We start from the raw sequence: 27,114 nt of genomic DNA, 5'->3' as shown, positions 1-27,114 counted from the left end.
TGAGTTTATCATCCATAGTGGCTTTTTTTTTTTTTCTTAGAACAGGATCAGGGATTATCTCACAGGCAACAGAAGATGCAGGAATATGAACCAAAACATACGATGAAGTCATTCAAAAAGACCCTACGGTCTGCTCTTGTTAGAGCTACTCAGAAGTTTTGCCCAAGAAGTAAATGCTGACCCAACTAGATTTATCTGAAAAAATTGTTTCTGAACTGATGTTGTGTAACAATCATCATAATAGCAAATGAGACATTTTCCTCTAGAAATACTAGTTATTACTTAATTGCAAATTTAACAGGAATTCAACGTTATAGCAAAGCATACTTTATGTTTTATAGAATTTGTTTTTACCAAATGTGTCACTTGATGTAGGCTCCTCTTCCTTTTTTTGGACTTCCTGCATGATTGTAGATGTTGAGGTTTCTTCCTTTTTTGAAGGAACTTTTAGCCATTTTCTGTCCTCTTTATCTTTATTGCTGTTTGCGCTGGTTCTAGGTTTACTTCCTGCTTTGTTTTTGGCTGCTGCTGCAGCAGCAGCTTTGACCAAAGCTATCCAATCCTCCAAAAAGGAAAAAATGGTAAGTAAGTATTAAAAAGTGCCTGAGACTCAAATAGAAAACACTTATAAACCCAGTGAAACTTCATCTAGAAATGTTCAAGAGCAGTTGAATTTATTTTTATGACTACTACTCAGAGAGTGGCAAAATGAGTTTCCCAAATTGCCTAAATAAGCTCGAAGTATGATCAGTATGCCACATGGATAAAGAGCAAAAAGAAAAAACCTTCAGAAAACCACTGTATATAGAACGCTGGCTGCACACATTTCCTGCTACCTACTTTATGTATCATAGCTTTAGAAACCCAGACTACTGACTTTTTTTCTTACCCTTCTGGCTGTAAAATACACCAATTCCACTGCTGCTCGAGTTTGGCCATTATTCAAAACTACAATCAACTCAAAGCATGGTCCAGCCAGCTGCGTGATTGGGCAGAGTTCTTCCTGAATTAATTGATAAAGCAGGGATAATGCTTATCTAATATCTGTGTTTCAAGATTAACTACAGATAGCACTCTTTGTATTAAATATTAAAAGTTCCATTCAATAATTTCAGTGAAGTGCTCTATAATATGACTGAACGTCACGATCCACATTTAAGGTAGCAAAAGTGCCATTTTGGATAATGGCTTATTTGACCATACAGAAACTTCCAAGGAGTGAACAATAGAACATGCAGCCCACATTAATCTACCGTGGCATGTAGACAATGTCTAGCCGCCCTATAAGCCAGAGAGACCTAAATACTTCCAAGGCTGAGCCAAGCTTTTTCCACTAGTTTGGAGTGATCAGACTCCTGCCTTATGTCTCTCGAGTGTCAGGGATCAAATCTGATTGCAAAAATTTTACCTCGATCCTTTTTACTGAAGTATTTTTTCAAATTTTCTGTTACATCAAGGTACAGAATTTTTCCATGGAGAAACTAAATGCGATATAAAAAACAATAGTAATGTTCATCCTCCACCAGTAAGAGTTAAGCATCTGAGTGTTTTGAATGATAATTAATTTACTACATGGCAATTTGGCTACAAGAATATTTGCAGGTTTGTACTACCATATATAATAAAAGGTATGATAAAGCCCATTTTTTGTTTAGTGTCACGAGTGCTTTACAAATAGTAAATTTTTTTCCCCCAACTGTAAACAGACTATATTTTATTCCGGACTGTTTCCTTGTTGTTAATTTATCAAACGAGGTACCTAAAGTATCTTGATTTTATAAATCTTGTTTCAGTGCAACTTCTTCCCATTCATTACATACTATAAGGCTTTCAAATTTCTGTTCTACTGAGGGTTTCTTTGCCGCCTTTGGTGCATGAGAAAAGCATAACACAAAATATAAAGCATTACTTTTCCTTGTATTATGCTTTTCCTTTTCCATAGCTCAATACTTTTAAATCACTGGTTTACAGAGGTTATGCTTCCACTTTGCATCAAGCTATGTACTTAAGAAACACCAACAGTTTTGACTCCTCCAAGGTAAAGCGTTCCGTGCCCAAACCGTCAATGCAAGACGCACGCACTCAGCGTAGGTAGCAGCAGAAAGGTTTGGAAGTGCTTTGGCAATGCTTACACAACAGGCAGCTACCAAGGCCATTTGGTGACATGCCAGCCAAAGAGCGTGTCTAACTGCCAGCTGCAGAGTCAATCAAAAACACACATACCTCTCTTTTGGCCAGCCAAAACGAGCACACACATTAGCTCCAGTCCATCCAGAGCCTTGCCCATCCGGCAGGACAAAAAAAGCATTGAGCTATTTGTGCTGGTGAGGAGTTAGGTGACCTGAGAGAAGTCTTACACTGTACCCTGGCCAAGGGATGAAGAGGATCAGTAACATGGCTGGAGCTTGGATCTTACGATAAAGTGGGAAGCAAAGGAAGCGCAGCCTGCATCAAAACAGCTTCTAAACAGCATTTTATTTTTCAGTCAAGCTAAGCACCCTGAAATTGGAAGCTTTATGAAGACACCAAGCTTCAAGGACCACACTGAACTATGTAACCTGTCTTAATGGTAATTGTTCCGGTGCAACATGGAGTTTTTTTGTTTGCATTTTATTTCCTTAAGACATGGAGCTTATAAAAGTTAGCAGGACACATACAAAATGAAGCAAACAAAGGTTAAACATTCAGAAGCCAGAGCAGAGAGACATGAATTATGGTGATAGTTATACTTTTTTTTCCCTAGATTAACATGTACATTTAAACGCAGTGAAGGGAGCCTTGAGCTGGGGCTGACAAGATTATATCAAGAGATCTCTTCCAACCTCAGCCACTTTGTGATTCTGAATCGGCCAAACTCAGAGTCCATTTTTATTTTGGCTCTTGAATAAACATATAGGCACTAAAGTGATACAGATAATTCCTGCTTTTTAACCTTGAACTCCTGCTGAGTGACTGCTCAGCTGCACAGCTCCTGACATGTGAGAACTATGTAGCACCTAAGATGCTAAAGTGATGAAATTTCTTTTAAAGAGCACAGGAACTCCTCCTTCAAACAAAATACATTTGTGGCTTTTTCAGAATTTTTAGAAAAATTTAACAAAAATGGCAAAATAACAGTGGAACCTAAAGCACAATGAATTCTGAAGGCTGTCTCAGGGTTGTTGGAAGATGTACTCTGTCAACCATAACAGCAGGACACTAAATATCATAGAGATCACAAACTAGTTGCAAATCTTTAACAGCAGGACTTCTGCCCAGAGCATTCAGTGTACGCAAAGCCAAAGGCCCAAATATGAACACATGACAAATTAATCATGTAAAAGCAAAAACCTCCTAAGAGAAGTTTTCCCTAACTCTCCCTTGTGTCCTGACATTGTCCCTCTATTGGCTGTGATCTTGTAACTCTGCACCAGCTACTCTGCACCATCCAGCCTGATTTCCCGCTTCCCACAGTATCTCACCCCAGTGAAAGTTCCTCATTTACACATATAACTTTAAAATAAGAAAAAGGGTATGTCCTTTTTTATCTTTCTAAAATTCATCTTTCAAGTAAGCTGAGAAAATTGATAGCAGAGAAGTACTGGGACACTGTAGTTAGAAGACAAAACATTATCACTGCTGAGGAAAACTCATTATGCTAAGTAGACTCACTAAATCAAAGCACAGGAAATTGCACAATCAAGAAATACGTTAGTAGAAATCACCCAACAGCCTTGCACATCAATTGGCTAAAACGCTTGTCTTTTAAAATATTCCTTTGCGTAACCTTAAACCCGCAACAGTGGGAAGGCAAAACCAGAGTCATTTCTAAAATCCAACCCTTGCGCCAATAGCGGAATTCACACACACATCGCTCTCCCTTCACCTGCCTACAACCGCCACCTTTTTGCTTCTCTACGGTACTAAAGATTCGGCTGTTTTTCCTCTCCTGATACATCGCAACTCCCAACTCCCACGCATTCATACATACACATACACAAAGCATTAATCTATTGACTGGCTGATTCCACATCAAGCCTGGATTCCTTACCCTCATCTTTTAATTCTAAACCGTCTGCCCCACCTACATCTTGGCTCATATCATCTCCTGTCACATCTTTTTTACTCTGTCCCAATTGCAAATCCATGCTTTTTCCTCAGCTTCCTCTTCCTGTGTGCCAAGTCCCCTCCCTCTCCTTCAAAACCCTCCTCAAAACTCACTTCTTTTGGTTCGATTTCCGTCACTAATCTCAGCTCCGGCGCTATCTGCTCCCTCTCGCGCGCCTAATTATATCGAAGATAAAACAAAAAACATGAAACAGAAAAAGTAAGTTATCCAAATACTTCATATGTGCTCTCACAAGGGCAGTCTCAATATCCCCATCTTTTTTATTTTCTCTCTGTACTACATTAGCCACATTTCTGTGTGATGTCAATTAATATGTGCTTATCTGCAGAGCAAACTAACCTATAGTCTCATTGCATTGAAACACACAAATGTTTTCCACTCTTTAAAATTTTTGCCTTTCCACCCTCACAGCTGAGTCTTATTAAAACACACTTCTGCTGCAACTCAGAAATAGTTGTTACAGTGTTTACAATCTCTTCCTTTAAGACACGATAAGCTCAAATCAAACAATTAACTAGATTATATCCCTCTTTCTCCATGTAATTCAAATTCTGCATGCTTAGCACACACCTTCCAAACAGAGTTTGCATTTGTTAAATTTGCTAAAGCACTAGAACTTGAAGTATCATAAGCTTACGCTCATCTCTTGAAATGCATTTCTTTCTTTGGAAACAGACAAAAAAAAAAAGACATAAGTTTAAATTAAGCATGAAGTGTTGGATCTGACAACACCACTATTTTTCAGATCAATATATAATCATGTCTTTTTTTAAACTTTACATGATTTTTAGGAAATGCCTTCTTATAAAATAAATAAATCAGAAAAGCAAAAACATCCCCTTGAGCTCTAGGCTTGGGCAAAGCCCAGTTTCAGATAACTGATTTTTCAAACCAAGTCTTAGATCACAAATTTACTCTTAAATACCACAAAAATATTTCGAAAACATTTTACCATAGCATGAGGTGGATGTTGCAGGGAAAATAAGTATCTTTGCCTTTGAAAGCTACAGAAACTCATGCCTGTCTCTGATTTTGCAAAATAAAATGCTAAGACTAGTATCAATTAGTATTTACAGAAAGCATAACTGGTGGTGTTCTTGCTGCAAGGCAACTTAAAAATTCTAAATCCATCTCAGAAAGCGTAAATTTGGCTCCCTTGTTCTTTCTCAAGACTTCATTGAGGCCACCCACACTCAGCCCCTGAGATGCATTGGACTGACACCATAACTCTTGACTACTGAGGAAAATTAGAAATACTAGATGAGCTGGACTGCCACCAAGCACGTCTGGACATCAAAATGGTTGCTAAGAAATTGATTATTTTTTTTTTTAAAGCTGAAAATGCCTGTGGCCTAAGAGTAGAAACTCAAGATTAGACACAACATAGCTCCCTAGAAAAAGCACAGGACGGGATAAAGGACTTCTTCACATTGTCACAGAAGGGTTATTTCAGTTCAGTCACAACCACATTATCCAAGTTTTTCTTTTTATGAAGGAAAATGAAATATTCTAGCCTCCTAACTTACTGTCATACTGAAAGTATTGTTTGAAATATCATATACTGGTTCAGCAGAGTTATTGTAAGACTGCAGCAAGAAGCCAGTGTTAGTGTGACTGGACTTCAGTTTTCTCTCTTTAAGGAGACATAGTTCAAATAGCACAGTGTTCCCTGCACAACGTTCCAACGTGCTCTGCACAGATGATGAGCCCTAGTGTCCAGCTGCCTGCAACCTGGAGGGCAGGATGCAGAAGCGTTTTCAAGCCAATTTGCTTATCCATCCACCCTCGTCACAACAGGGACGGTTACAAAGTAATTATGAAATACCTGAATTTTGTTTGCTACGTTGGGAGCGTTCTGAAGAAAACTGGGAGCAAATAAGAACAGTTTTTTTTACATTTCTTGTCTCTAAGTCTCAAATAGTTTGAGTGGAGTAATTTCTCGTTAACTATGAGAATACAGTTACCACGCAAGATAAATGCAATGGCATTTCCACTAAAAGCATGTAGCCGTTTTCAATGTTGGTTTTCTTTTGCGAGTAAAGATATGCCTATCACCTAAATCACATCCTCTACTTCACAGCCTCCCTCAACTTCTACTCAGAATCTCTTCTTTAACAGCAGCTGGACATTATGACATTATCAGAGATAAATAAATATTTACCTGTCTGAATCCCCAGAAGTTCTGATACAGGGGAGAAAACCCCCACAGAACAATCATGTTAATAAGAACGTGTGGGCAAAAAGCTACCACAGTAGCAAACAAAAGAGATGGGGTGGGAAAAATAACTATATAAATGAATAAATAAATATACATACAAATAAATAATCAGCAGCACAGACTACTGACAAGCTAAAGCTTTTTCCTGAAAGGACACCAGAAGAAAGTCTCTGGGTGCCCCTGGTTTTGTAAACTCTGCAAGACAAAACTCTGGGAACAGATTAGTTGGCAATGGAGTGTACGGCAGCTAGACATTTCAGATCGAGGCAAGACTACTTGAGCAGCACACTCTGGGGCATCATCCATAAAACTGGTCAAGCAAGGCAGTGCAGGACCTAGAATAAAGCCTGTAATCTAAAACTAGTTGTGCTAGATGACATTTTTACTATCTCAAGATATTTTTAAAAAATCTATATAAAACCTAACAAAAAGATACCTAAAGTATTCTTACCTGCCCTTTTGCATCCTCTGGCATAGATTTGATATGCATCCTTTTAAGACATCGAATAACACCATCATAGAATTGTACTGTGAATGTTCCTAGAAGAGGATTGATGTAATCACTATGAGTAGTTAAGAAACAAACACACCCTGTTACCATGAAAGCTTTAGCAAAATATTTTGTAGGCTGCATGAACAAAGTAACCAGGTGTCAGCTACAGTCAAGATTAAGAACTTCAAGAAAAATAAATGAAAGCCTCAATGAAACCTTCCTTTTATATTGTTACTCTTTGTCCACTTGGACAATTTCAAGCATATTTAAGCTACTGGGTCACTTTTGCTCATAATTAATTGAAAGAATTGAATAATATTTAAGCTGCCTTAATAGCAAAAAATTCAATTCACAACCAAATCCTCATTTGCATTAAACTACAGTAAAAGCTTCAATTTCTACTTATTATCATTAGAAACATCACCCTGTTGTGAAGCATTGCACCTAAGTTGTTCTTTAATTCCCCATTTCCATTGCTTTTCTTCAATAAACAGAACTTCAGAGAAACCTACCTTTCCTAAAACAATTACAAAAATTTAAGTGTACCATTAGCCCAGATCAACAATACAAAATATTCCTAACACTGTGCACAGGATATTCTTCTCATCACCGAGGAAACATTAAGTATTTTTGTCTTCCAGGAGAAATTCCAATTGACTAATTTCGCACAGAGAAAAGATGAACCTCTTAATTTGATAGAATAGAAACATTTTCACTTAATATTGAGGCTGTGAGGAAAAATTAATAGGCATGGCAATTTTTTTAAGCAGACTACAACTACAGCATAGTATACGCAAACAGTCCTTACCAATGGACCACTCATTAATACATACCCTCTTTATTAATGGCTTCAATCTTTGCAGGGTAATATCGACAGTCTGTCCAACGAGCTAGGACTTCTTCTCCAGGTTTAAAATCCTATTTTATACAAATTTAGTCATTAATATTTTAATAATTTAATTCTTTTTAGGAAAAAATCTGAACATTTTGTGCTAGAGAGATTTAACGTAAGAAAACAAGACAATTCACAAAATAAGGAATCAAAGACAAAATGAACGTGCTACTTACAACAAATTCTTCATCATCCTTTAGCCCTTCTTTCCTTAATGCTGGTCGCTCCAAGGGTCGCAACCTATTGCTGTCCCAGTAAATCCACTCATCGTAGCGATGACTCCAACGTTCAAAATGGACCAACATCTTCCCCTCTTCATAATCGATCTTCTCAATACGAGACGGATACCTTGGACGGTAAATGTACACTGATAAATCCCAATGCTTTGCCCAGGGCTTTTATTTTTTCACATACAACAGTGCTTACACGACCATTCAGAAAGTTATGCTAACACTTTGTACTGAGAAATTTCCAAGTCTGAAAAAGATGAAGTTACTAAATTTACAGTAGGATAATGTTTAGTTTAAGAGTTATCTATACACATCAGTGATAAGTCGTCAGCTCCATCCTAGTCAGATAGTTATATGCAAATTTAGAACAAACTCCCAGACCAAGACTGCCTGAAATTGGCATTAGAAGTTTGTGCAGTTTTAAAACCTGTGTTTGTTTAAAGCAAAATTCTGTAAGGGTTTTCATTTGCTTGGGGATGGGAAGGATATAAAATAGTTTTAGGAGTCCATTCATTACTTTTATCATGTGAAATGTTTCAAACTATACCACTGATTCCAGAAAATACAAGCAAGTAATGAAACCCAGAAATCAACGGAACATAATCTAAGCCGCTTAATTTATAGATCAGCTTCCATGCTTTCACCGCCATTAAATTTGATGCCTAGTAACTATTTTTAGCAGTCATCTCTAACTCCACATGCACTAAAATAAATATCAGTCTTAATTAACATGTGGATTTTGCTCTCAAACATTGTATGCGCTGAGTAGAACTAATCGGGACTGAGCTTCAAGCAGATTAAATTTTAGGCATCTAATTTTGGGCGTGGCACAGATGTAGTTTTGGAACCATAAAGTTTGAGACTATGTTTTTAGGGTAAAATGGCAAATTTCTCTAACTTCAGCAATTATTATTCAGTTTTACTATTTCTGTTTCACCAAAATGAGGTATTTCACAAAACTGTGGTAGGGCAGCAAGGCACAAACTGGTTTTGTCACACTACTTCCTCTACCAAAATTATTAGATCCCATTATTTCCACTGTATGAAATGCAGAGAAAATTGGAATGAGGCAGAACTCAGTTCCTTCTGCCCTTCACAGAAGTACTGAAACAGATTCAAAAGTACAAAGAATCTCCTAAAAAAAAGTTAATTAGATCATTCAGTTTTCTCCAGTTTATATTAGGGATGGTCTAAAGTTAACAAAACATGTATTGAAAAGCAAGACCACAGCAAAAGGCCAGCTGTCTTTCACTAAGAGGCAACCTGTTTTTCTAACAAAGTGCTTCTGTGGAGCAACAGTAAGAGAGCAGAGCTTGACCAACCAATTTCCAGTCCTACTGCAAATTCAATCCACTAGAAACACAACAGACTTATACAGGAACCCTGTCAACATTTTCAATTTTCAGTACTCTCTCTCCAAAACACTGATGGTGCTGATAAAGGAGTCTTTAACACGATGTTCTGATTAAAATATAATTTTCAGGAAGTACAGGGTTTCCTTCTTTTCTGGTGACTAAAATAGGGCATTAAAACAAAAGGTGTCAAACTCAATTTGCTCCTTCATTTCGCCAGTCCTGCTTCTCAGCTGCAGCGGTGCATACAGCTTCCCAACATCTAAATATCTCAGTGGTTGCTGAAAGACAAAAAACTCTCTCTGATTTTCTAGGTTACTACTGCAACTACTGCAGCCACATTTCACCCTCGCCTCAGAATACAGACAGTCCAACTTGTCACATTTGTCTCATCATACATTTCAGAAATGCAAAATATTTTCATAGCCGCTCTTTATGTTCCCCGTTTCTTCTCACTGAACTTAAAAAAACCAACCAATGTCTTAGTCTTAAACTGCAGACTCTCATTTGCCACTCTACTAACAAAATCTTCAAGACAGAACAGCTCCATGGGCGCAACAGCTTTCAGAAGAGCGACAAGATCAACCTCCTTTCCCCTCTCAAGTAGGCTGACAACAACAACCTAACAAGAACAGTGAAACTGATGCTATATTGTATCAAAACAGAAAGTAAAACTCCTAGATGAAAACCTGAATCCCATTTTCAGCATTCTGGTTTAACTTTGAACAAAGCTTCAAGAAAAAAGTCAGCCAAGAGATGGTTTTCCTAAGCCCTGCCTCTGCCGATGCTTTCTTCTTAAGTTGACATTGCTGCTACTTTTAGGAATTTTATTATAAAAGTTCTTACTAGTTCTTTCATCTTCCCAAGTGTTCCAATCTCAGACTTCTTGTAACTAGATACCAAGTGTCAGAGTAAGCAGGGAGAGAGGCAAAGCAGAGGACAAAGTAAAGTTACTGTTACTACAGCAAAACTATGAGTAAGTGTTACCTAAAAGAGTTCCGAAGAGAAGGATGACACAGAAAGCATTTAACTGAGGGAAGGAACCAAAATCACCAGAAAAGCAAGAGGACAGGAAGTGCCCTTTCTAGCAATTCAAAATGAGAGCTTGCGCACAAGCACTGAAGCTGCAGTAGTGAAATGGAAGGCAAGAACAACGCCTCTTTCTCACTACAGTTGGCAATTTCAGGTTTGTCACATGCCAGCCAGGTAGCGATGCAAACCTACAGTTATTTTACACAAGTCAGGAACCAAAAGATCAGCCAAAAGACAGAATCCTCCTTTCCCTGTGCATCTGCTCCCATCACAGCGCTACCCTACAGCGGCTCCCTTGCTACATTTTTCTTGTTATGGCTGGTAGCTCCCACTGGTCACCATCAGCAGAGGCCCCATTCCAAGCACTGTGTGTAAAAGACAACAGAAGGGATAAACTGGCAAAATACAGTACATGGTCCTGGAAAGAGAAAACTGAGTAAGAGGGGGAAGAAAAAAATACAAAGTATAGTTTAAATACAAGTATAGAAAAATGAAAATAGTTTTAAGGAAAATTCAGCAAGCCAAGATTCAAGACATAATATATATGGAGAAAAACAAAATAGCAAAGCTAGCATCAGTTAATAAAAGAAGACATGCACAATACTAAGTCTCATTTGGGATCGCTCAACAGAGGAAATGCACCACCAGGTGTTTATTGGTTAATTTCTCTTTGATAAATACAATTTCTGCTACCAAAGTCTTTTTAAAAATACCATTATCAGCTCTGAATCGAAGTCCGTGATACTGGTTTTGCACAGTTAAAGGTTAATAATAATCATATCACATGATGGCTTTATTCAAACAATTTATGTTTCTTCAATGTATGTTAAGACAGTGCTTGCGAGATGAATAAAGGCAAAACCTGCATTCAGCTTCAGTCCTCAGAGATGGACAATTTAGCAGATCTCTGAACCACCCAAGCTACATAAGATCATTTATTAGGCAACCCAAAAATAACTTTGTATGGATTTAGCAACAAGATATTACCCTCGATATCCACTAAGTTTAGCCACACAATGTGCCACAAATATGTATAAACAGTAATATTTCACAATACCGATCCCACAGTGGAAAAGAGCAGAGCACACGTATTGCAGAATTTACTATTGCAAATTTTACACTGCACAGAAATATTTTTCTGGTGTTCCAGTCTGTACTTGTACTGAAAATAATCAGCTTCATAAATTAAAAAAACTACACATATTTTCAAAGGCAAGTAGGCATTTCCTGCTAACAAGAGTTACAATGGCAACACAATTTTTTTAATCCACCTTTTTAAAGGATTCTGGTAACGACGCCCGCAGGACAGCTTCTACTATGGCTAAGAGCAATGATTATATTTATTCTGTAGAAAAAAAGATTAACATGAAGATGGTTATACCTCATACACATGAGAAATTTTATGCAGAAGTTCCTTCCGTTGCAAAGCTACGAGTAGGCATTATGAAGAAGTACTACAAAGGGGAACATAAACATCTCTCTCTACAGTTCCAACGTGTAATAATGTCTAAGGCCAAACAACCTTCCAGCCAGGTTAATCCTCCCTGTTCGCCCTCAGCAAGTACCCCAGACTAAGGGATCAGAATGAATTTGGCATACGAACAGATTTGCCAGCATTTGTTCAGCACAGACCAGAAAAATACACTCTAAAAATCTATGGAAAAAGTCTTTACATTTCACCGGGTGGGGGAAGGAAAAACCAAACAACCAAACCACCACACTCAAGTGGGAAGAAACAATAACCTACAAGTTTTGGGGGTGTTTTTTGTAATAGCATGCCGGAAATAGTATTTAATAATCCCAAATGAAGTCTCATCCAAATGTCAGGGGGTTTTGTTCTTGTTTTTTTTAAACAGAGAACAGGAAAACTATTGTTAGCTGATGGTAGCTGCCCAGGTTCCACCGATTCCAGCCTGGGAATTATGCAACATTTTTGTAAAGCTGCAAAATTTAACATGGCTTACAAAATTTACACTATGAAGCACTAGTCAGACAATAATGCTCCAATGTTTGTATTGGAAAATTCATGGGAAAATTTCAGTTTTCATTTCTTGACAGTGTTAAAAAAATACCCATTCTCTCCAACGCGCTTAATGCGTATTAACGGCCACACAGTCTGTATTTTTCATTTTGACATCATCATCTTCCTTTTGACCCTTCAAAAGTGACCAACAAGTGGTCAATTGCCCTGCGAGATGGGACAACAGTTATTTCAAAATGTAAAAGTGCAAAAACATTAGTAAATTTGCCCAAGTCTGCACCTACAAAGTCTAGAAACAGACCCATATCTCCTGCTTTCATAACAACGGTATGAAAAGTCTTCCCTTCTATCTTGTAGGGCATATAAAACCACATACCCTCCATTCTGACTTCTCCACAGATGGTCTCCTGGTACCTGCAAAATCTGAAAATAGCTATTTCTAAATCCCCACCTTTTATTACATATATTGTATTATATCAGCATAAAGCAGAGTCTTCACAATCTTTTCAATACCTGCTGTCAAGTAACCCAGTCAACTAAGATCCAAAGCAAGGACTGTACAAAATAAGATTTCCCAAAGTCTTACAGGGAAAAAGCTTCCTCCATATTGAGGGGGGGTGAAATCCATCCAGATAATCAAATATGTTATGTCAAAGTGCTGCTGTTCTGATAACCAACCTATTTTAGCGAGCCGTTTCCATTCCAGAACTGCAAAAAAGGGCCAAGTAGCTGTACTTCCTTCGTTACCTAACTTGTAGTTTAGATCAAGCAGATTAATAAACACTATGGTCTCAGAAAAATAGCAGGGTTGCTTTTTCAAAGCAATATCTGGCACTTACAGGAGAACCAGCAGAGAGCTAGAGCCACAAAAGACACAAGAAAACAGAAAAAAACAAACCAGAAGAGATATATCTTTAAATACCTCAGCTTTGCAGAGACTGCGTCCTGCTCGGGGGAGCTAACAGCCTGAGAACCACTCTTACACATGGGCATGTACTTGCAGGGATGGGCAGTTTTACTGATGTTTCGATTGTTTTGCCACTGGGGTGCACAGGGGGTGCTGTGCACATGTATCAGGTTTTGTATGAGGGTAACTCAAGTTGGAAAGGACCTCAGAAAGCCTCTAGTCCAACCTCCCACTCAAAGCAGGGTCAGCTATGTGATCAGACCAGGTTTTCCTGAGTTTTATCCAGAGCAGTCTTGAAAACCTCCAGTGTCGGAGGCTCCACAAACTCTTTGGGCAACCTGATCCACTACTTAAGGAAAAAGATTCTCCTTGTACCTAGCCTGAACCTCTCTTGTCTCAACTTGTGCCTGTTGTCTCTTGTCCTCCAACCAGACACTTACTGTGGCGAGCTTGGCTAAGACTCCTCGATGACATCCCTGCAGGTATTGGAAGGCTGCTAGTGGGTCCCCTGAAGCCTTCTCCAAACTAAACAAGTCCAGTTTCCTTACCCTGTCTTCACAGGTTGTACACTGCACGCCCCTGATCGCCTTGGACATATTTAATAATTTTCTATTATCAGTCAATCCCACCACATTTCCTACCTGCTGACAGATGATCCCATTGATTTTGATTAGAGCAGCATTTCATAGTTTGCTTTAGTGAATTTAAATTTAACAAGTGGTACAAATTCATTATGTAAGATGACCTCCCCTCCAACAGTATACTGCTGCACTTGATAAAGAAGCAATTGCTGTTATCTCCACAATAAAGCAAAAATAAACATGCTCATTGACAGCCTGTCGTCACTGATCAGTTTGACCAGGGTTTCCTCTACTCCGTAATCGTACATTCCAAATGATACCAGTGACCCAAACACTGTCCACAAAAACTTCCTCATTTAAAAGTATTGAGTTTTTAAGCAATAAATAGTCAAGGTACACAATACCCTCTCCAAAGTGTACAGAATTCAAACAGAACACCAGATCCCATGAAATTAATTTCAGCAACTAATACACAGATAAAAATCTAAAACCTGCAGAAGTGCCTCAGAAAGCAAAAACATACTTTACTGTATTTTTTCCCATTCTCTAGAAGCCTTTCTCGATTAACATTTTAACTGGTCACGAACGCTGGATCTTTAAATGACAGCAGGCTTTTAGAAAAATGGAGGAGAAAAAAATGAAAACCCTTTCAAAGGCTATTTTTCAGCAAGTGTTCTCAATTTGTCACTTGTAGAAATACTGAGCTAAGCATTCCTATCGCTCTTCTATTTTGGTTTTGTTAAAAAATTATAAAGAGATTTCATGTAAGTTCAGCAACTTTATTTTCCTTGAAGTACGTATTTCTGCGTGTGGATAAGGGGAAGGCATACAGCTTATATATAGCAGGAATTTAAAAAACATTCACCACCCCCTTATGCAACAGAAAGCTGAGAAAAAAAAACCTCACATAGACTATTATTCCGGCCCATGTCACCCTAATAATAACATGACAGTAGGCTTTCTCTAACAAGCTCCTTGGTTACGTGCATGAATATTATTTCATTTGAAACAGACTCCTGTTTTCAGTGTTGCTGTTAACTGCAAAATTTTAATATTAACTTTCTGCTCCTGTATACGGCACCACAAAAGTTTACATGCATACGAACTGTTCTACCTGGTGGTCCAGATGATGAATCAATTCCTAGAAAGTTCAGGATAAATTCTGTTCTGCCTGAAAATACCAAGCAACTCAGCTGCAGAGCTTGTGATAGGGCCTACCCTGACAAGGCCAAATCTAGACAAATGCTCCAGAACCAACACGTGACCCTTCCCTGGGAAAAGGCTCGGCAACAAACACATACACTGGATATTCAGTGACCTTTTTCTGATATAAATAAGGTGAAGCTATTTCTACATATTAACTTCTGTTATCTACTTATATTAACCAATTATCTCTAGTCACAGATGCTATAAAAAGTTCTATTAAAATTATTTTATTTTTATAGCACTATTTGAACAGTCATGATCTTGGCATTCAGTTATAGAACCAGTGTGTTGGAAACCCACTCTACGGCGACAGACAAGAACAAGGGCTGTTCTGTAAACCGTATTTTCCTTTAGAGACCATTTATTAAAACAGACACTTGCTATAATTAAAAACAAAGCTTTACAGATAAAAAGGTTTAACCCAAATTTTTACAAAGAGCATATAACTACTGGAATGAACATGTACATAATGCACAGACTTCTCTATCGCATAACTTGGAGTTAGTGGGATCAGATATTTCCAGGAACATGCTTAGCTCTCCAGGAATGCAACAGAAGAGCAGGTACAGGCCTCTACGTTTCCTAGCCCTAATTAAACAGAAAGCAGCTAAGAAAATGTCTGGGTGGAAGCATCAGCTTCCTGTGTCACCTACATTAACAAAACCAGGGATTTTTCAAACTGAAACAGCATGGCCAGGACACATGAAGTTAGCCCACTTGCGTTAATAAAATTTTGACTAACAATTTATTTCAAAAGAACCACTCCTTTCCCAACACGTGTCCTGTGTAGTGTGCTCCTTGCGCCCACAGATTTCCATTTTATAGTCTTGACTCTTATTCAAGATACGACTGGGTGGTGCAGAGTCAGTTTTAAGCATTTTATTCCTCCAACCATTGGATACAACCGTACTTACCTATTCCATAAACTCCAATTAAGGATGTTTTCTTTTTTTAAACTCAGTTTTGCAAAACTATGAAGTATGATAACTGAACACAAAACAAATTGTGTGCATGCCTTCAAACTAAAACGAAATAATTCATTAGTCACAGAAATTTGCCACATTAACACACCCATCGTCTCGCACATGACCCTGCATTCCACACCGCTCTGGAAATGCTCTTTGCTTACTATGGCTGCACAAGCAACTAAAAGCAAACGAACTAAAACCGGTAGAAAAGCTTAGTTTGATTTCTGAAGAGAGGATAATTCCCTAAAAGCTAAGAATTTTAACAGGCTTATTATGTAGAAATTCATGAAGTTCACAGGTAAAACAATCAATTAATAGGTGCACTAAGTTCTATAATTAGACATCAAAACATACAATATACACATTTTTGCTATTAGCAAATACTGCACACTGTCTTCCATACCATTTTTGTAAATAGTCCAGTGCCTCCAAGCGAGCACCAATCTCAAATGTGATTCCAGGACGATTTGGAGGCTTTTTACTCATCTTGATATTTTCTTTTTCACTACCTTGGGAAGGAAAAAAAAAAAAGTCATATTAAAACACATAATCTTGTCTGAAACGTGCCTCTGACAGCAAATAAATTCCAGAGGACGGAAAATATGAAATTTCTATCCCAACTTTCCATTAGCTACTTAGTGTTCAGTAGTCAAAGCCCAAAGAGGTCATTAAAAAAATTTGTGTATTTTATTCAGATTTCTTCCCCTCCCCCAAAAAAAAAAGTCATCAAACATAAGTCTAAAAAAAAACCAACTAGTGCTCATCTCTGCAACCGTACTACACTGTAATTCCTTGACATCCCTTTAGAGTGTGATTCTAAGAGTTATGTAGAGTCAATGTGTTCTCTCCTCTGCTGTGGAAAAGGTCAATAATGAGAAAAATGTACCTTACCAAGAACAGAAATTTAAAGATAAACGTGGAGTAAAGGGCAAGATGAAATTAGCAGAACCAAAAATAAACAAAAAAGCCGTGTCCAGCCTTTCTATGCTGTCTTATTCGCACCACTGAGTGTTTGATTCACAAGCGCCTTTTAACGGGTTTTTTTGGTAATTCAGCCTCTACTAAAAAACCACTTCTCTGCCCGACTACTTTCGTGACAATCGCGACTCTGCTGCGCTGCCTTCGCCCCCGGGGCAGAGCAGGGCCGGCCGCACGCCTGCCGAGCAGCGGGGCCGCCGGGCTGCGGGGGTGCCGCCGCCTGCCTCCCTCCCTCCCTCCTCGCCGGACCGGAGGGACAGCCCCCGGCCCTACAGCGGTGCTCCCCGGCCGGCGCAGGCAGCAGCGGCCCCGGGGAGGGCGGCCCACCCGCGGCAGCCCACGCCGCTCCCCGAGCGCGGAAGACACAAAGGGGCCCGGAGCCGGGCAGGGCCCCCGGGGGCGGCGGGCGGTGAGGGGGGGCCGGGCGCTCTCGGAGGCCCACGGGAGGACGCGAGTGGCCGCGGGCCGAGCTCGGCGCGGGGAGGGCGGGGGGCGCCGCCCCGCCAGGCCCGGGCGCCGTGAGGCGGCCGCCGGAGCCCCGCGCCGGGCCCGCCCGGGGTGGGGAGGGAGGGGGGGCCGCGGCCCCGGTGCCGCCCGCCCTGCCGCCCGCGCCCTCCCCGCGCTCCTTACCGCCTCCTCCGACTGGCAAGGCGGCGCGGCGGGGCCTGCGGCGGCCCCGGCTCCCCGGCCCCCAGCCCCGGCGCAGCGACCGCTGCTCCCGCTCGGCGCGGCGCGGGGTGTCCGGCGCGGCGGCCGCCCTCCCTCACAGCCCCATCCTCCCCGCGCCCCGCCGCCGCGTCACCACGCCGCGACGGGCCCGCGAGGCGCGGCTCGGCGCCGCCATGCTACCGCCCCCGGCACGTGACTGCGGAGCGGCGCCGCGTGACGCGGGGCGGGGCGGGGAGCGGGGGGAACAAACGAGGGAGACAAAGAGAGGCCTCGGCGCGCATGCGCGGCGGCGCGGGGTGATTGACAGCGCCCGTCACCCCGCAGCGGGCCCTGGGGTGCGGGGTCGGGTCCGTGGGAGGCGCCGCGTGGGTGACAGCGTCGCCGAGTGATGCGGGCACAGCGTCACGGCTTCCCTTGCTGCCGTCATACGCCATCAACCTCAGCCGTTAACACAGGGGAGAGGGAGCAAGGGGTGGGGGCGGCCACCTTGGTGGCCAAAGGCGGCGGCGGGCTGGGCGCCAGCCGGCGAGCAGGAGGCGCAGACCCGTGGCCTTACCGCGGCGAGCGCGTCCCTCCCGCCCTCACCCGGGAAACCGGCTTTATCTCGACACACACATTTTCTCGCTTTTTTTCCTCCCAAGCTCTCCCTGCCCTGCTGCGAGCGGCTGGGTGGGCGCCTGGCTGCTGGTGGGGCCAGCCCGCTGCCTCCCTCTTGGCGCGTGGCGCGGGGCTTTCGGTAACGACAGATTCAGCCAGGGTGCGCCAGGTTTACAGCTGTTACAGCTGTTCAGCTGTTACTTGCTGTCACTGGTCCCTTTCTTGCTGCGCATTGGCCTCCAGGCCTCCTTAATGGCTGCTGTCAGCTTTCTGTGTTTGCTGTGCTGCGTATCGCTCTCTGGGAGACCTGTGATAAAAGCGCTGGCCTTGAGCCAAGCCTGGCATTTGGCCCATGCATGGCTGCTGTCCCTGTACTCTGGGAACTGTTTCCTGGAGACCTTCGTCCTCCTCCAGGACAGATGTTTCTAACCTTGTTGTAATGGCAAGAGCAGCAGCATCACATCCCCGCGGATGCAATCAGTAAATCGCGTTTCCACCAGCTAGCAAAACAAAAAAAGCAAGCTTTCCTAGGCATAGCGGTTTTCTGGAGACTGCACCTTCTAGGTCACAGGCACCATGTAAGTCCTGTCTATCAAGTGACCTGAAGGAAGTTTTTCAAGTGTATTGGGTTTGCATGGCAAGGTTTTGATGGGGAGGTGGGCTACAGGGGTCACTTCTGTGAGAAGCTGCTAGAAGCTTCCCCCATGTCAGACAGAGCCAATGCCAGCCAGCTGCAAGATGGACCCACTGCTGGCCAAGGCTGAGCTCATCAGCGATGGTGGTAGCGCCTCTGGGATAATGTGTTTAAGAATAGGGGAAAAAATTGCTGCACAGCAGATGGAAGAGAAAAGTAAGAATATGTGAGAGACAACCCTGCAGACACCAAGGTCAGTGAAGGAGGAGGGGGAGGAGGTGCTCCAGGTGCCAGAGCGCAGATTCCCCTGCAGCCTGTGGTGAAGGCCATGGTGAGGCAGGCTGTCCCTCTGCAGCCCATGGAGGTTAATGGTGGAGCAGGTATCCACCTGCAGCCTGTGGAGGACCCCAGAGCAGAGCAGGTGGATGCCCAAAGGAGGCTGTGACCCCGTGGGAAGGACACGCTGGAGCAGGCTCCTGGCAGGACCTGTGGAGAGAGGAGCCCACACTGGAGCAGGTTTGCTGGCAGGACTTGTGACCCTGTGGGGGACCCACACTGGAGCAGTCTGTTTCTGAAGGACTGCGCCCCATGGAAGGGACCCGCACTGGAGGAGTTTGTGAAGAACTGCAGCTTGTGGGAAGGACCCACATTGCAGAAGTTTGTGGAGGGCTGTCTCCTGTGGGAAGGACCCCCACGGTGGAGCAGGGGAAGAATATGAGGACAAAGGAGTGGCAGAGACAATGTGGGATGAATGGACCACTACCCCCTGCACCACTCCAGCGGAGGAGGTACAGAAAATCGGGAGTGAAGCTGAGCCTGGGAAGAAGGGAGGAGTGGGGGAAAGGTGTTTTAAGATTTGGTTTTATTTCTCATTGCCCTACTCTGACTTTGGTGGGCACCTGGCATCCAGCCAAGGTCAACCCACCACAGTCCCTAAACAGCAACAGGACAGACAGGACATGGTTTGTGTGGAAGCCCTTGGCCTGTCCAGGCAGGACCAGCTGTTAGAAACACGCTCTGCGCCATAGGGGCACCAAGGTCAAATTCCAGGGTTCTGGAGCTGGGGGTATCAAGGGTCCAAGGTGCTTGTGCTGCAACAGATGTTCATAGGAAGGGTCCCCTCTACACCTTACGCAACTGTCGCGAGCCCTGATTTACGATCCTGCCAGCTGCACCAATTTGTTGCAAATGGGTGATTTAGAACGCTTAAGGTATCACCGACAAAGGTAGTAGCAAAAGTGGTTTTAATATGATGTTGTAAAAGTGTGACTTAGGCAAGGTTCACTCTATTAATTATTGTGTGGAAGGAAACAAAGTAAGGAAAATTGAGTTACACTCGAGTTAGAGTGATTCACAGAGAGACCAGGGACGCAAATGGGCAAGGGGGACCCTCCTGTTGAGTCATGAGGTTCAGAGTTAGACCTCCCTGCTTTCTAAACTCCTGATAGAGCTTAGGTATGGCTAGGTCCAATCTTAGTCTCAGTCTTGGTCAGGGGCTTATGTCTAAGGGATTGTGCATGCAAAGTTTATGTAATGTTTCATTAGCATTAATTCAGCATGCAATCAAAGTTACCAAGACAAAATCAAAGCTACCATACTACAAGGTTATGGGCGATATGGGTCGCTTACCAAAGATCTGCTGTTGGTAAAAGGTCTCTCTGCCTCAAAGAGCAACCTTGAGAGGCGTCCCAGCTCAAGGGGAGATCTCTGCCATGCAGCCAGGCTCCTTAGCTGGGATTGCTCAAAGACGGCTCCCTTAGGCTGTCATATTTATGGGGTAAGGTGGTTGGCTTGTAGTCAAATTAAATGAGATGGAAAAGGTATGTATGAGACTCCTTGTACCCACAGCTTGCTTTGGTCCTTGATAAATGAGTCTTGGAAAACCTACCCGCTATTGATGTGTCAATCACATGGTCAGTGTTCCAAGCTCATATGCACCAATGCTCACGGTGCCACTCTGCTCCTTTGTGGGTTTTCAGAGAACAGATTGATACTAGAAGAGTTCACGGCTCAGCTATGGCTCAGTCCTTTAGCTCTTCTGGAGCCTGCACCAAACCATCGCCAGGCTGGTCAAGGGGTCGAGCGATTCCGTCACAGCAACCAACACTACATGGAGTAAGTGGGTAGCATTGATCAGGCAATGGGCTCAAATGGGGAACCCTCACTGCCCATGAATCCTGGAAGAGATCACGGTTTGGCCAGGAAGGAGAGATTTTGGAGCATCACGTGAGGTGGTGGCTCAGGCCCAAGAGTATAATAAATTAGCAGAAAGTGGAAGGCAATATGCTGTTTACCAGTGGATCCTGTTGTGTTGTGCAAAGCCATCCGACATGGAAACCTGCTGTGTGGAGTGCAAGTCATGGACCAAATGAATTGATTGGATTTCTAGGGACATTTGGGGCATGTCCCACAGACTAAGGGAGTGCTGGCTATGTGCATGTTAAACAACGAGGAGGAGGGTCCTGACTGATGGGGGTGTATCGGAGAGCGTAGGACCTGAGTATGATGGAAATGGTATGGAACAAGAGGTAGAGATTGTACTGGGTCTGGCTGGGATGGAATTAACTTTTTTCATAGCTGTCTGTGTGGTGCCATGATCTGTGGGTAAAGCACTGCTGGTAAAACGCCAGTGTGTTGGCTGTTACTGAACAGTGCTTGCACAGCACCAAGTCTTGCTTTTTCTTTTTCCACTTTGCCCCCCAGCAAGCAGGTTGGGGGTGGGCAACAGACTAGGAGGGGACACAGCCAGGGCAGTTGACCCAAATTGGCCAAAGGGATATTCCATGCCATAAAACATCAACCTCAGCAAGAAAATCTGGGGCAGAGGAAGAAGAATGGTGGGGCTTTTGTCTTTCAAAGTGGCCATTGCTGGGAGACTGGCCAGGCATGGGTCTGCTGGTAGGAGGTAGTGAGTGATTGCCTTTGCATTGCTTGGGGATTTTTGGGGTTGGGTTGTTTGATTTAGGGGTGTTTTTTTTTTTTTGCTTTCCTTCACTTATTAAACTGTCCTTATCTGTATCTACATTCTCACTTTTATTTTTCCTATTCTCTCCCCCATCCCACTGCAGAGGGAGTGAGCGAGTGGCTGTGTGGGTGTTTGGCTGCTGTCTGAGGTCAACCCATCCGCTTTGGTTAGTCCCTGCAAGGCTGCCTCCCACTTGAAGTCTCTATAGAGAGACTGCGCAATGGGATATTTTAGAGTATTTATTTGCTATGGGGTTTTTTATTCCTCCGTTGATTTTTTCCCTGTTCCCATTTTCTGGGTGGTGATGGCAAGCAGGAGAGACTGAAGGAGGAAGGGGGCTTGAAGAAAAACAAAACAAAAGAAAACGAAACCCGGAAAAAAAGGAAAAAAAGCTTATTTCTCTCTTTAGTAAAAAAAGTTGCCATTGCATTCATTTGATTTCTCCAGCTCTTACTACCCTGAATGTAGTTTTGATGCAGGCTTTTGTTTAGAGGCTTTGTTACAGGATGGTGAGGGTTGTTGCATTAGCAATGAGACCTCTCTGAGTGGCAATGAACGTGCAATGTCAGGATGCTCTTAGACAAGCGAAGGTGCTTCTGTCCAGGGAGAGGGAGATGGGGGAAAAATAAAAGAGGTAGCAAGGATGGGACAGGGTACATATGGGTGGTTGAGTCATGCTCTGTAGACTGCTGGAGACTGGCTGGGTTATGCTGCAGTATGAGAAGGGCTCAGAGCAGTGCGTGGCACCTTGTGCATCACTTCACAGCTGAGGCTCTCAGGAGAGGGAGGCAGAGCTGACAGCAGGCTGTGGAGGCACAGCAAGCCCCAGGTGTTCAGTAATATGGGCTAAAAGCTTATCTGCACACCCACAAAGGAACACAGAGAAACGACAGCAGGAGAGGGAGCCCAAATAATACCCTGCGCCGGCAGTTCCCAGGCCCATCCCAGGAGCCGTCAGCCCACCAAAAGCCCATTTCCTCAAGCCCAGGGGAGCACAGGGGCACAATGGCAGGTGGGAACCCAAATTAAGGACTCAAGAGGAAGGGGCAGCCCAATGCAGGGTGCTGTGTGTGACTCCTGCCACACTGCCTTCAGAACAGCAGAAGACCACTTGTGGTCCAGCAGTACAGGGCAACATTTTGTTGCACCATTATCACAACAGTTAGGAAATCAGTGCGCCCCAGCCAGTGCCCCCATTTCTGTGCTGCCATTTCAGGTACACCCACACCTGCCCTGCTCTACGCCTGAGGGCACCCACAGCCCTTCCTGGCCCTGTCCTGCCTACCCCAATGCCTCCCCCACCCTGCCCACGGCCCAGGACCCCATTTCACCTGCCACGTTCCACCATAAAGCCAGTGAGGAGTGACTTTGGCCAAGACCCTTTTTTATCCTTTTAGCACAAAAACGTCTCCAATATTTAGTGTCGTCTCCTAGGAAAACAGGGCATACGTGGCTGCATTGCATGTCTGCCTTCGCCTTTCCCTTTCTTTACTTACTCCTAAAACTTCTGCCTTACTTTAAGCTTAACAGAGAGACAGAGGTCTCATCACATTATCCCAACCTGTTTCATTAAAATGCTCAACTGGGCAGGGAAGAGCGACTGCATCGACCTCTCCATGACAGAAAGGCTCAGTGCTTACTGTCCTTCAGACACCAGAACATCAAAAAGCAGAGAGATGCAGGAAAGTGGATTTCGTCACTTCTGCTCCTCTCGAAATTTGGTGTTTAATCTTGTCACGAAGCATGTCTTCAGCGTTGTGAATATTTTACAGGCCATACATTGGAAACCAAGCTGGATAGGAGATTTTATCTTGCCAGTCAGTGACTCACAAAGACTTGGAGGGGGAAGAGAGGATTTCATAATCAGCTGAGCATGAGCGCATGGTGTGCTGTTGATGCTGAAAAGACTAATGCAGTCTTTGCAAAGTACATGCACATGGAAATACTGAGTAGGAGTGGAGAGGTGACATTATCTCTGCCTTGGCACCAGTACGTTGTTATTAAAATAACTTACTGTTCAGAAAAGCCATCCAAAAACTGGAAGGGTTCAGGAAAGATCTGGGAGAACGATCAAACACCTGGGATAAAAAAACATTATGGTGAGAGACCCAGACATCAGTTTGGTTATTTTGCAATTTATTTTTTCTAGTGGACAATTGGATTAGTCCATACAAGAACTACTTCAAATGTCAGATATTGCAATCATGAGGTGACAGTCGACAGAAGAAAAATCTTTGGTTTTTACCCTTTTTATAGCAGGAAGTGATATTTAAAGTGACTGCTGGTGCTTGTATTTAAACAGTGCCTGCATGGCCTCGGCCTAGCAAACATGCAGCAGCACCTCTGCCCCACTCTGTCCATCCTTGTAGGCAGCTTGGTCACAGCCTGGCTCTGCTCTGTCATCATCTGTCCTTTTCCTGACATTCCTTCGTCCATATTGACACCCTGTCTGGCATTAGTTACCATGTCATCCTTTTCAGTTTCCCTGCCCTTCTTTCTCTGTCATCCCAGAAACTCCCTCCCCTCCAGAAATTCCTCCCTCCTTTTGTGAAGATTTACATTATCACACCAAATATTTCTCTTCTCCTTTTAAAGCCCTAAAGTTTCCAGATGCTGGGAAATACCCTGAGGTGGCTGAGTTTTGGAGCATGGGGCCTTCTGTGGGAAAAGAAAGCAGCTAAAAGCCATTGCCATGGACACCAAACAAAATAGTAACCCTCCCCATGGGTTTGAGACACCAACCCCAGTCTTTCCCAGTTTTGAAAGACACTGAAGCTGGACAGTTTTTATGCAATTGCTCTCTGGTTCTTTGCAGAATGCCTTTACCTCAATACATGATTTATCCTGGGGAGCTGGCTGTTTGCTGACAAGTATTGCAACCACAGCACTGTATTTCACTGCGTGCTGGAGAGGTGATATGAAGCTATAACCCAGAAGTAAGGTTCTCTGCTAGCAATATTGTAAGAGCGAAGTGTGGTAAAATGAGGATGCTGAGGAGTGAGACCTGCTAAGGCCACTTGGGTAATGAATTTTGCATTTATACAGGTAGTTCCAGCATTCATGAGAGTCCCAAATCTGTGCAAAGAAAGAGCAAACACTGTTGATGGAGGTTGAAGGAAATCCTGGGAAGCAGGTTACTGCTTGCAGAGTGGTACCTCCTGATGCTCTGCGTGGCTGGAAGGGAGCAGCTACCCATTTTGGATGAAGGCAGCTTTGCTGTGCCATGTTATAGCCCGGTTAAACCGCTTTCTGTGTATCCATTTGATATTTCTTGGGGGCATACTCAAGATTTGCTGTGCTATGAATATTGTTTTGCAATGAATGTTAGACCTCTTGAGATTTACTTGTGTTTCTGCCTCAGAAACATTGCTGTGCAATGTGTTGCTCACTTCTGCCTTACATATTGCAGCCATATGTCTTGGATTGTGTTTTGGTTTTAGGGGAGGTTCTGTAGATTGGAACACACCAGTAAATATTTTACTGAAGTTTCTTTTAAATCCTTGATGGGAACAGTACTGAACAAAAGCTGTGCTAATACCTGCTCTGATTGTGCACTGATTTCCTAGATTATTTCCCTGTGAGATTGAAATTCAGCATGTACTTTATGGTGGATCAACAGAGCACTCGACTCACAAACTTATCCCAGTGATAAGTTTTTTCATGGTCTGCCATTTTTGAGAACTGACCTCAAGATGGGTGGAAGAAAAGGACAGGAGGAATGTCCTGCCAAGACGACGACTGTGTTGGAGTCACCATTTGAGCACTCAGCAGCAGGATGTTTGTCGCAGTCGTAGTGACATTGGGGAGCACTGTAAGAGGAAAGAAGAGACTTACAGGCAAATCACTACAAGGTACGCAGTCTAGCCAGGACAGTTTTGTAGCCAGATTGCCAATATGAATGTGTAGAGAGAATTTGCAACTTGGACTGAAGGAAAACAGGAGTGCAAAACTCACATCTGTCCAACCTGGTGGAGTCCAGCAGGGAGAATGAAAAAAATATACATCGCATCTGCCAGCAGGCAATACCAATCACTTTGTAAAACTAATGTGATGTTTCCCTGTCTCCTTTATGGTCCTGTGAAAACTGGGGTGTCCTCAGGGGCTGAAGGATGGTTGTTGATTAAGATCAGCCCTGAGTGTCCAACCTTGCCTGTAAAATGCTTGCAAAGCATTTTTTTATGGAAGGAGTCCCTTGTTTCTTGATATTTGGCCATTGGGTCTGTGCTGGCATCGTATGGACAGGGCTCTGGAAGACTATCATAGTTCTGGTCTCTGTGCTCAATTGCACAGTAGGACACAATCAAATCCTTGATCTCTATGCAATGCTGGAGAGCATCCAGCTATAAAACCACTCTGCTTCTAGTGTATCATGATCCTCCAGTGGATGCCAAGGCTGTCTGCGCCTTTTCCTCTCCCTAGCAGTTGAATTAGTCCAGGACATCAGTTTGAATTCAGCTGGAAAGGTGAAAAGTAAGTATGGCACAGGCATAGCTTAAAAAATCACAAACAGTTCCAGAAAGGTCTGCCTCGTATCAGTACAGGCTTCAGAGATTTAAACTTTGCTTAAATGCAGGCATACAGGCAGAAAGGAACTCAGTCACTGTCAGACCACAGTGGTTATTTACATGCAAATGGAGAGACAACGGATAAGGGTGCAGTGTAAAACAGCATGGAAGACAGGCATTTTAAAGAACATTATTAGAGTATCACTGTCAATTGTTATTTGTCTTCATTTATGCATCGATCTGTATTATGTATTATAGAAATGACCATGACACCAGTATCATCAGTCTTTTGCCAGTACCATTGTCTCAGGAACCAGCAGTACCAACATCTCCCTATCTATAGATTTTCAGTATATATAAAGGGTGCTACCATCCTTTAGAATTATACATTGGCCAAAAGCCTTCACTGCACATCAGTACAAGACCCTCCACCATTGCTCCATGCAGCTCACATCAGGACTATCACAGAAACCATCCAGGGTCTCAGGTACATCACCGCCTCTAGAGGAACATTAATTTTCATTTTGGGACTCATAATGTAACAAGGAAACTCCCAACCAAAGACTCAGATTTTGTGTGCCTAGTTAGAGCACCTAGGTGGTACCCTAAAGCTGTGTGTGTCCGGGTGGCCCGTTCAGCTTTCAGCCACCAACAGTGCTGCTATGCAGGTGGTCTGTCCGGCATTAACTGCAGTGATGCCGAAGACAAGGAATGTGGGCAATCGAGTCCTCACCATGTCTTATGGGTTCTTCCTACGTTGGCCACATTGTGCTGGGTTTGGTCATGCCCTATTACACC

General features: G+C 43.1%; 2 protein-coding genes across 17 annotated transcripts in view; one reads left to right on the top strand and one right to left on the bottom strand.

Annotated features, from left to right (window-relative positions):
* Window positions 1–17,802, bottom strand: part of PHF20L1 (PHD finger protein 20 like 1) — a 55,483-nt gene extending 37,681 nt beyond the window's left edge. For 9 of the 16 annotated variants that reach the window (XM_075085852.1, XM_075085854.1, XM_075085858.1 and 6 more), the window contains exons 1-7: window positions 17,577–17,743; window positions 16,372–16,477; window positions 7,888–8,059; window positions 7,653–7,737; window positions 6,778–6,866; window positions 4,201–4,263; window positions 355–562 (exon numbers count right to left, since the gene is read on the bottom strand). In XM_075085852.1, coding sequence (XP_074941953.1) covers window positions 355–562; window positions 4,201–4,263; window positions 6,778–6,866; window positions 7,653–7,737; window positions 7,888–8,059; window positions 16,372–16,454 — 700 coding nt within the window. In that variant the 5' untranslated portion in view covers window positions 16,455–16,477; window positions 17,577–17,743. Of the gene's footprint in view, window positions 1–354; window positions 563–4,200; window positions 4,264–6,777; window positions 6,867–7,652; window positions 7,738–7,887; window positions 8,060–16,371; window positions 16,478–17,576 lie in introns of all 16 variants that reach the window. The other 7 variants (XM_075085857.1, XM_075085862.1, XM_075085868.1 and 4 more) reach the window with 3 other exon arrangements.
* A 7,769-nt stretch (window positions 17,803–25,571) lies between these two features.
* Window positions 25,572–27,114, top strand: part of LOC142053766 (dynein axonemal assembly factor 11-like) — a 63,963-nt gene continuing 62,420 nt past the window's right edge. The window contains exon 1 of the mRNA XM_075085851.1: window positions 25,572–25,662. Coding sequence (XP_074941952.1) covers window positions 25,587–25,662 — 76 coding nt within the window. The 5' untranslated portion in view covers window positions 25,572–25,586. The remainder of the gene's footprint in view (window positions 25,663–27,114) is intronic.

This window comes from Phalacrocorax aristotelis, chromosome 2 (genome assembly GCF_949628215.1).
Source record: "Phalacrocorax aristotelis chromosome 2, bGulAri2.1, whole genome shotgun sequence".
NCBI lineage: Eukaryota > Metazoa > Chordata > Aves > Suliformes > Phalacrocoracidae > Phalacrocorax > Phalacrocorax aristotelis.
This window is presented reverse-complemented; position numbering and strand designations above follow the sequence as displayed.